This window comes from Lactuca serriola, chromosome 1, assembly GCF_051521515.1.
Source record: "Lactuca serriola cultivar US96UC23 chromosome 1, Lser_US96UC23_V15, whole genome shotgun sequence".
In the NCBI taxonomy this organism is placed as follows: domain Eukaryota; kingdom Viridiplantae; phylum Streptophyta; class Magnoliopsida; order Asterales; family Asteraceae; genus Lactuca; species Lactuca serriola.
In genome coordinates, this window is record NC_136408.1 from 96,197,408 (window position 1) to 96,208,669 (window position 11,262).

The following is an 11,262-nucleotide window of genomic DNA, read 5'->3' on the forward strand; positions in this document are numbered from 1 at the left end:
CATACAAAAATAAATGACCTACATACCGTTATCTGTCATACATAAATAAATGACCAACATACCCTTTTCTTTCATAAATACTTAAATGACCAAAATACCCTTTTTCTTTCATACATACTTAAATGACCAAAATACCCTTTTTCTTTCATACATACTTAAATGACCAAAATACCCTTTTCTTTCATACATACTTAAATGACCAAAATACCCTTTTCTTTCATACCTACTTAAATGACCAAAATACCCTTTTCTTTCATACATACTTAAATGACTAAAATACCCTTTAATGTCATACATACTTAAATATAAATTACCAACATCCTATTACATAAACTTTAAATATAAATTACCATCATCCTATTACATAAACTTTAAATCCAATTTACCATCATCCAATTACATAAACTTTAAATACAAATTATAATAAACACTAATCAATTACAAGAGCTTTTCCCTTCGAATTTCCTGGATCATCAACACCACCAATTGTTTTGCCTAATTTCAGCTTCAATATTCTCTCTAACTTTCTTCTCCTTATCTTCTTCAAAATCTCTAAAATTGGCCTAACACTAACCTGTTGAACTTGGCTAACAGGAGCAACCTACTGAACATTACCATTATCAACTTAGGCATTAAGATTAACCTCATCAACCTCCTGAACATTTACATTATCAACTTGGATAACAGGATCAACTTGCTCAGCCTCCTCATCTTCAACAGCTTCCTCAACCACATCAGCTTCCTCACCCATAACACCCTCATCACCTTCATAACATCTAGGTGGAGTAAATTGCATATAATGACTAAAATCCCCTGCACTACTAGATTCAACATCAATAGGAGCAACTTGCATATCATTTTGAGTAGTATCCATCTTAATTGGAGTCATTTCAACCTCTGCATGTTGTTGTGGTTCACTTGTACTACCCTATATGGCATGATATAATTATGTTAGTAACAAAGTATATGTAATTAATCTTATATTTTAAATTGTTTTACCTGTCCTGCATTTTGCTTCGTATATACTTTTTGTTTCTTTTGTTTCTTCACATTTAACTTTTGGGGCCTTATTTGTGGACAAGTGGCCTTATTGTGACCTATCTCCTTGCAAATACTACATCTGATTTTCTTTCCAGTCTTAGAAACCCCGTGTGTTCTTGTATTCTCTATAGTGGATTTCTTCCTCTTAGTAGATGGCCTACCAGGCATCCTTCTATTAATAGGAGGCAATGATGGAGTATAGTTTGTCTCTGGCCACATGCCATTGCTATTCATGGGAGTAATTCTGTAATTGTATGCCTTCCTAAATGTGGTTGTGCTAAACATGTTGTCTACATAGGCTTCTACATCCCTATTAAGAAAGGATATGCTAGCTACAGAATGAGCACATCCATATCCATTCAATTGCCACAACCTACATGCGCATGTTTTCCTTTCTAAGTCCACCTCATATGCATCTATTGCTCCCCTTACCTCAAACTGGTTTAATCCACTTGGTAGTACCTGATAATGCCTTTGAGCTTTTTTAAGCAAATTCACCTTATCCCTTATCTCTGGACAAATATGATTTCCCCATTGTTGTCCCTTTAATTTCATGTTGTAGATTCTATCAATCACGTATAATCTTATCTCCTCTAACATGGTTATTATGGGCTTATTCCTAGCATTTACTATTACAACATTAAAACTTTTTGAGAACCCATTTTCAACTGCATCACAACACCTTCCAGTTTGAAAGAAAGCTCTTGACCATGTTTTAGGATCTTTCTCCATGAGATATTGATGGGCATCTGGGTTCAATGTCTTAATTTCTTTCATCACAACTTTAAAATCATGCTCTGTTGTGGCTTTAGATGCTCTCCAAAACAAGGTATGATATATGGCACCAGTAAATCTCTTCTGCAAATTCTGGAAAATATGTCTAGCACACTACCTGTGCTCTACATGTGGCAGCAACTCTTTAACAGCCTCTATCAAACCCTGTAGTAGTACAAAGGTTTAATCCAGATAGTGTAAAATTAACATAAATGCATTACTATGTAAAATACTAACCTTATGTTGGTCTGACATTAAACTGAAACCATTGCCTAAATTCAAGTTTAGATCATCAATGAGAAGCTCTAAAAACCACTTCTAGTTCTGCTTGTTCTCCACATTAACCACTGCCCAAGCAATAGGATATATATTGTCATTTGCATCCCTCCCAATAGCATAAAGCAATTCTCCCTTACAAACACCTTTATGAAAACATCCATCAAGACCAATTACCCTTCTACACCCTTCAATCCAACCTTGTTTAACTCCTTGAAAACAACAATAGAACTTGCTAAAATATTTCTTCCCATCTGGACCATCCTCCATATCTAGTTTCACAGTTGACCCACGATTTGTCCTTAAAATCTCATGACCATATGACCATAACTTACCATAATGTTCAACAAGGCTACCTTCAACAAGTTTCAGTGCATACTTCTTTGCTCTTCTACATTGCCCCATACTAACTTGGATACCAAACTTGGCCATTACCTTTAACCTAAGCTTCCTTACACTTATTTTCTGACTTTCTACAATCTCTTTGGTATAGTGACTCCCAATCCATGCATATGTCACCAATGATCCAAACTTGAAGTTCCTAGCACAATTATGATCAACTTTTAGTGACTTGATTTGGAAACTCTCTTCATCACTCATCCAGAAAGCCCATAATCTAAATGTGCAAGCACCCTTGCTACACCTCACCAAAAGTCTTGTCCTATCATTTTTTTCAAAACACAATTGATATCCATTAGCTACAGCATAGTTACACAACATTGATTTTACTTGCCCTGGACCCTTAAATCTCATCCCTAGAATTGGTTTTTGTTTTTTTCCAGTGTAATAGCTCATTAAATATGGAATGAGTTTGTATGTTAACTTCAACTTCTCTCCCATTGTCGTCATCTACAATGTTGTTTTCATCCTCATCATCAACACATAACTTACTCAAGAAAGGATCATTTGATGTCCTATTCATATGCACTACATCCTCATTAAATTTAAAGGCAACATTTCTAAGTTCAACTATGTTGTCTTCATTTTCACCTTCAATACAAGACTCATGTTCATCATCATCATTATCTTCATCATCAAGCCACCCATCAACACCAACCCCAATATGATCCACATAAACCGAAATTATACCATCTATTCCATAAGCATCAAAAATAAAAGTAGCATATTCCACATCATTTGAAATGGGATTAAGCCCTTCCATCAGGGAATTGCCTGGTTCACAATAGCAAAGCTTTTTACACTCTTCATGAAACGTTCAAAGAAGTTAACAAACTCATGATAAGTCATAGAAGAAAAGTCAACATCAGTGAACATGGTTTCACACCACCAGTGTAAGAGAAAGGATTTCGATTAAATACCCCTTGGTAGTTCAGTTCCACCATCGCAAACAATCCATTAGGTTCCGATTGTGCCATTGCTGCGACTGCTTTGTTTCTTTAGCTCGATCACAGGAATGCTTCACAAACCCTAACTCAGTTTCTTGGTTTCTTTTACAGCTGCTTAATGAAGACGATTGAAGTTCGATAGTTGAAGACGAAAGGATTTAAGCTTCTTATATCATTAATTGACGTGGCATATCTCACGTGGCATTGGATTAGACAAAAAATATATATTAATTCACATATATTAAAGGTCAACTGGGAAACCTTCTAAAACTTTATAAAAATGTATAATTAAAAGGTCACTTACGAGTTTACTTGCCTAATGTACCAAAAAAAACTTTAAGGACCAAATTAGCCAATTGATGAAAGTTTCATGTGCTACAATGATATTATCCCAACAAAAAATCAAGAAGCTTATCGTGCCCTCCTCATTCAGAAATCCTAGTTTCGCCTCCGATCTACTATAATAAATGAAAGTTTTTTTTGTCACATGTCACACACTCATTCAATTTGTCAAATGTTACTTTATGGTTATTTTGAATTAATTTATTTTCCACATGTTATTTTATGAGTTTTTCTATTTTAATAAATTGCACATAATACTTTAATATAATAATTATAATAAATATAGTAATAAATGAATATCAATTTTATTAATGAAGTTATCTCCTTATTTCAAAATTCTAAAATTAAAGTTTATTAGTTTATTTATTTAAATTTAAAAGATAAAAAAAATCAATTTTAATAATTTTATTATTTTTTTTATTTTCCTATTAATAAAAAATTCTAAAATATTTTGAACTTCATATTTTTTTTTTTTAATTAACACGTATAACAGTGAATTAAGTGAATTAAACCAAATAGGCATTGCCCTGCTAAAACGGACCACACACCGACTCGGTCTTCTCTTTTATATTTCTCCATAGCGGACTTCTCTTTTTAGCTCTGTCACGGGCGTCGCCTTGTACCCCAATTAGATAAACCTTCTCATCTATCAAATTTACACCGGATCGTATCTCCGATCAGAGTTTCAACGACACAGGTACGTGATTGATTTCCGGTTCTCCTGTAGTGTTATACATATTGATTTCGAGTTGAAATTGTGGTTATCTAGGGTTTTTAATCACGCCATTAGACAACACTAACCCTAGATTTGAAAATCCGAGTGATTTCCGGTAAAGTGTGCTTTTGTGAATCGGTCTTTGCTCTTGAAAGTTTTTGCAACTCATTTGGTGCCCTAATATTATGATTCTATGCATATTGCTCTTTTAATTGTTACTTCACTTAGGTTTTTTGCTTATCATCCACAGTTCTCGTGGAGACTTAGATAAATTTTACCTTACGCATCTTTTTTGTGACGTGAGAATCTGTGTTATTGCTATCAAGTTTTAATTTTTTTTTCATTTTCTTTTTGTTGTTATTAGGCATCATGCAAGCCCCCGTAGCACCCAAGAACCGATTAGAGTTTCTCAACACCAGACCTCCACCAAATTATGTAGCTGGATTAGGCCGTGGAGCCACCGGTTTCACCACCCGATCCGATATCGGTCCCGCCCGTGCCGCCCCTGACCTCCCTGACAGGTCAGCAGCTGCTGTCGGTGCTGCAGGCCCTTCTGGTGTTGGGCGTGGGAGAGGTAAAGGTCCAGGTGAAGAAGAAGAAGAAGAGGAGGAAGCTGAAGACAAGGGATATGATGAAAATCAGAAATTCGATGAGTTTGAAGGTAATGATGTTGGATTGTTTGCTTCTGCTGAATATGATGAAGAAGATAAAGAAGCCGATGCTGTGTGGGATGAAATCGATAAGAGAATGGATTCAAGAAGAAAAGACAGAAGAGAAGCAAGGTTAAAGGAGGAAATCGAAAAGTATCGAGCTTCAAACCCTAAAATCACCGAACAATTTGCTGATCTCAAAAGAAAATTAGTCACACTTTCTGCTGCAGAATGGGATAGTATCCCAGAAATTGGTGATTACTCTTTAAGAAACAAAAAGAAAAGATTTGAAAGCTTTGTTCCTGTACCCGATACCTTACTTGAAAAAGCTAGACAAGAAAAGGAACATGTGACTGCATTGGATCCAAAAAGTCGAGCTGTGGGTGGAACCGAGACACCATGGTCTCAAACACCCGACTTGACCGCTGTTGGTGAGGGTCGAGGGACGGTTTTGTCATTAAAACTTGACCGACTTTCAGATTCTGTCTCGGGTTTGACCGTTGTTGACCCAAAAGGGTACTTAACCGATCTCAAAAGTATGAAGATCACAAGTGATGCTGAGATATCAGACATCAAGAAAGCTCGGTTGTTATTGAAATCCGTCATTCAAACCAATCCAAAACATCCACCTGGATGGATTGCAGCTGCAAGATTAGAAGAAGTCGCAGGAAAGATCCAAACAGCAAGAGAGTTGATCAAAAAAGGATGTGAAGAATGCCCGAAAAACGAAGACGTATGGATCGAAGCATGTCGATTATCAAATCCCGATGAAGCAAAAGCCGTAATCGCACGTGGAGTCAAAGCGATTCCGAACTCGGTCAAACTCTGGATGCAAGCTGCAAAGTTGGAACACGATGACGCGAGTAAAAGTCGGGTTTTAAGAAAAGGTCTTGAAAACATTCCGGATTCTGTTCGATTATGGAAAGCGGTTGTTGAACTTGCTAATGAAGAAGACGCGAAACTTTTGCTTCAACGCGCTGTCGAATGTTGCCCGTTACATGTTGAATTATGGCTTGCGTTAGCTCGATTAGAAACATATGACGCTGCTAAAAAAGTGTTGAATAAAGCGCGTGAAAAGCTTCCGAAAGAGCCCGCAATTTGGATAACCGCGGCTAAGTTAGAAGAAGCTAACGGTAACACAACCATGGTTGGGAAGATAATCGAAAGAGGTATACGCGCGTTGCAAAGAGAAGGTCTTGAAATCGATCGAGAAGCTTGGATGAAAGAAGCGGAAGCTTCCGAAAGAGCAGGGTCCGTAGTTACATGTAATGCGATTATAAGTAACACAATTGGAATCGGAGTTGAAGAGGAAGATAGAAAAACAACATGGGTCGCAGACGCGGAGGAATGTAAAAAACGGGGCTCCATCGAAACTGCACGCGCTATCTACGCACACGCGCTAACCGTGTTTCTAACGAAAAAAAGCGTTTGGCTAAAAGCGGCTCAGCTCGAAAAAGCTCACGGGACCCGCGAATCGCTCGACGCGTTACTTCGTAAAGCGGTTACTTACCGACCGCAAGCCGAAGTGTTATGGCTCATGGGCGCGAAAGAGAAGTGGCTCGCGGGCGATGTCCCGGCCGCTAGAGCGATTCTCCAAGAAGCGTACGCCGCGATCCCAAATTCGGAAGAAATTTGGCTCGCAGCGTTCAAACTCGAGTTCGAAAACAACGAGCCGGAGCGGGCACGTATGCTTTTAGCGAAAGCGCGTGAACGCGGTGGAACCGAACGCGTGTGGATGAAGTCTGCGATAGTGGAACGCGAATTGGGAAACGTGGAGGAAGAACGAAAGTTGTTAGACGAAGGGTTGAGGCTATTTCCATCTTTTTTCAAATTATGGTTGATGCTCGGGCAGCTCGAGGAGCGGCTCGAGCGGTCAACCGACGCGAGGACCGCGTACGAGTCCGGGTTAAAACATTGCCCGAACTCAACTCCGCTTTGGTTATCCCTCGCCAGTCTCGAAGAGAGACTGTCGGGGTTGGGTAAAGTTCGGGCGGTTTTAACCACAGCGAGGAAGCGGAACCCGCAAAACCCGGAGTTATGGTTGGCGGCGGTGAGGGTGGAGTTGAGACACGGGTCGAAAAAGGAGGCGGATAATTTGATGGCGAAGGCGTTGCAAGAGTGTCCAAATAGTGGGATTTTATGGGCGGCTTCGATTGAAATGGCGCCGAGGCCACAACGGAAGACGAAAAGTTCGGACGCGTATAAGAAGTGTGAGCATGATCCGCATGTGATTGCGGCGATTGGGAAGTTGTTTTGGGGGGATAGGAAGGTGGATAAGGCGAGGACTTGGTTGAATAGAGCTGTTACTTTGGCACCGGATGTTGGGGATTTTTGGGGTTTGCTTTATAAATTTGAGTTGCAGCATGGAAGTGAGGAACAGCGGGAGGAGGTGTTGAGGAAATGTGTTTTAGCTGAACCGAAGCATGGGGAGAGGTGGCAGGTGATATCGAAGGCGGTTGAGAATTCGCATCAGTCGGTTGAGGCGATTTTGAAAAAGTTAGTTGTTGCTCTTGGGAAGGAAGAGAAAGCTGCTGAAGAGAATAAACATTAGTGACCTGTGTGTTTTGGCTTTTGATTTCCATTTTCATTAGCATTATATACGTTTCTATTTTTTGGTGTTGACTGTTATTTTGTTGGTTCATGTGAAAATTTGGTGATTTTACATGCGTATGAAGTGTTTGTTGAAATGTCTGAATGGAATTTTGTTGTGGATTGAGTGATTACAGGTGAGGTTGGAGTTTAGTGTTGATGCTGCTGATAATCTTTTCAAGAAGTTCATGTTAAGTCGACTTAACATGGTATTTATATCTTAGTTATAGTTTAAGTTTAACATGGTCATGAGCCGGAGTGATATGAATTTTGTAATCTGGAAGTGGCCAGAGCCAAGTCAGCTATCGGTTTTGGGTTAGGCTCATGGAACACTCAGGGCGTGTCAATTGTAATGTATGGTAATCTTTGCTTAGGTAAAGATCGAAAAAAACTGATCCTAAAAAAACCAAAAAAGACCTATCTAAAAAATCCCAAAAGCCAAGTTTATATACATATTATTTTTGTGTTAATTATATATTATGTAATTTCTTTCTTTTTTTAATTAAAATTTTAATATATCATTGTTAATAAATCTTAATATATCATTTTAGTGTTAATCTTACATTTGTTAATGAAAAAACTCGAAATTGAAACGAAATAATTAAAAAATATAATAAAACTGAACCAAAAAAGATGCACGCAAAGACTGCAAGACTGGTCCCAAAAAAACATGCCCAAAAAAAAATCTAACAATTTTAAGACCGCTTAGAAACCGGTCAAAAAAACATGTCCAAAAAATCTAACAATTTTAAGACCACTTAGAAACCGGTCTGAAACTGATAATATGGATCTGTAGTTGTGAATGCAGTTCAATTGTGCCATTGAACTTATCAATACTTTTTTCTAAATAAACATGAAATAGGAAATAGTGATTATTTATAAAAATGTTTAATTTACGAAGTGGTGTTTTATCGTGAACAAATATGATTCAATGCATGTAAGAAGATGTTGGATGGGGTGGGTTTATATATATATATATATATATATATATATATATATATATATATATATATATATATATATATATATATATATATATATATATATATATATAATATAAGAATATGAATTAAAGAATATAATAGTTATTCCAGGAGGTTTGATAAAGATCGAATTTACAAAACTATGTTTTGTACCGGTGTTATAAGTTTGAAGGGTTTTGGACCACATAGGGATTAATTTTACAGCTTACTAAAAAGTAAATTAAAATTATATAATAGTCTATTTAAGTTTGGTAGAGAACAATTCTATAAAATCTTTTGTGTTTTTTGCATAAATGATACAAATAAATTTTTTTAACATTATCTACAGTTTTCAACAAAGTTTAGGTAGTTTACTCAAGTTTTTAACTATAACCCTGACCTAACAATCTACTAAATTTAAACGAATTAACTTTAACTCAACCAAAATTTAAATTATTAAATTCCATTAATTTAATTTAAATTAATTTTTTATAAAAAATTGTTAAAACATTTTTTCACTAAACTACGGATGTTATATTTTTGATACATTTAAATCTCCCTATCTAATAAACAAAACTAATTTGCTAGGTGTCCATTCAAAAACACTCATTTCATTCAAAATAAAATACATATTTTAACCTTGCTTCCCAATACATTAAATCCGATGTTAATTGCCTTCCTAATTTTTCTGCCATAGCTGTTTCCTTATCAGGTCTTGATTTGTAGGATTCATTTAAATTTGAATTCCCCTTAACCGTTTTTTTTAAATCATGATGAGCAGTTATTAAGTCAAATCAATTTTCATATACGTATCTATTGTTCCGTGTCCGTGTCGATGATCTACCTCCATACGCTTTTAGATGCTCATTCATAAAAATAATAGTATATTTCTTTTGATCTTCTGTATCTCGAAAAATCATGGACAAATTTATTGATTTACTTTCAAAAACCCTTTTTTCAATCAATGTAGATGCAAGAAATCAACATTAAATCTTCTTCAATTTTGAAGACGAAGTGGCTAAGGCTTAGATATGATGCATATATACTTCTAATAACACATTCTCCATGTATTTTCACCTCCATATACCCAAGACACAAGCTACCAGCCACAAGAAATCGCAAGTTTTTTTATTTTTTATTTTTTATTATTATTATTTTTTTTCACAGCTTCCAACAGCCACGAAAAGAAAGAACCAAATATAAAAAGGAACACCAGGTTAGCATCTGTAATTGTGTCTTCTTCCTAAATAGTGCTAAAAGACTGAATTATTTTGGATTTTTTTATTGATCTTCTCTATCAACATCTATGTGTATGTGTCTATATCTATGTAAATGTTGTTTTATGTTTAATTTTGATGTTCTTTATGTTTAGTTATGACATTGGTAGGTATGGAGATTCGATTAACCAAATTTGATCAATAGAAACTGCAAATGGCATCAATTGGGTGGTATGGACTTATGAAACTGATATTGATCTATTAGAAACCTCATCTAAATTTTCTTGAAAGTTAATCTCATATACCCTTTTAATTATTTGACGCAATTTTAGCTTTAACTGAAACGACAACAATAAATGGTGAATTGTTGATGGTTTCTTTTGTGTAATTGATAGATAAATCATTTTTTTTTTGAAGTTGTAACAATAACTTAATAATTTATTGTTTGTTTGATGCAGATGAATCTGAAAGCTCACTTGAAGTTGTTGAAAAATGGAATTGGTTCATGAGGCAAGCTATTATTATGATGTTTTATTAGAGCGTTGACAATTTCCTTTTAGATTTGCCCAAATTTTTTTAAAATTTAGAGAGCGCATAGATTTTGGTTCCATGACCTTAACCGGTATGTATGGGAATCTCATCCTAACTTAAAACTCCTTATTGTTTGTAAAATGTTGGAAATTTGTTTTTGATGATAACAAAAAAAGAGGATCTTGTGAACCTAAATTAATAACATAGTTTCTTTTTGGAGATGACAACCCAAAAAGTTATCTTTGAACATGAGTTCTAAGAATTTTGTTGAATAACTAATAGTAAACATTATCAACTCTATTAGAATGAAAGAAGATTATATATATGCCTTCTGAGGTTCCCATTCTTGTCTTTTTCAATAATAAAGCAGTTAAATAGTCGCAAATAAAATATGGTTCTCACGATAATATGGTTGACGTTTTAGAAAATGAAGTTACTTTTGTGTTTGACTTAATTAAAGAATGAGATAGGAATACATTATTTTTATTAGCAACCTGTTAAAAGCCCATTAAATATAAAACTGAAAACTAAATAGAAATTCTGAAAAAAAAATGACACATAGTACATAAACATTTTTATTTATTAGGTAGTATAGAAGTATAGATTTGATATAAAGAATTGTTAATAAACAAGGTTAATAATATTATATGATTTAAGTTTTAAATATTTATTAAAATAACTTATAAAAGTAACGTTAATAAATTTTATTTAGTTTCTGAAACATAAATTCTGTAATTATATAACGCTGACTTTAAATATATAAAGATATCATTAGTTTAAAAAAAAATGTATATTCATATATTTGAAGGGTTTCATGTA

The 11,262-nt window shown here is 35.1% G+C and overlaps 2 protein-coding genes across 2 annotated transcripts; one reads left to right on the plus strand and one right to left on the minus strand.

Annotated features, from left to right (window-relative positions):
• Positions 1 to 2,133: 2,133 nt before the first annotated feature.
• LOC145059198 (uncharacterized) lies at positions 2,134 to 2,811 on the minus strand. The gene has a single exon (XM_079007056.1). It carries the CDS (start codon positions 2,809 to 2,811, stop codon positions 2,134 to 2,136), a length of 678 nt encoding a protein of 225 aa, XP_078863182.1.
• A 1,508-nt stretch (positions 2,812 to 4,319) lies between these two features.
• EMB2770 (pre-mRNA splicing factor-like protein) lies at positions 4,320 to 7,814 on the plus strand. Its single transcript, XM_079033514.1, has 2 exons — positions 4,320 to 4,476; positions 4,859 to 7,814. Exon 2 carries the CDS (start codon positions 4,864 to 4,866, stop codon positions 7,693 to 7,695), a length of 2,832 nt encoding a protein of 943 aa, XP_078889640.1. The 5' UTR covers positions 4,320 to 4,476; positions 4,859 to 4,863; the 3' UTR covers positions 7,696 to 7,814.
• The last annotated feature ends 3,448 nt before the right edge of the window (positions 7,815 to 11,262 follow it).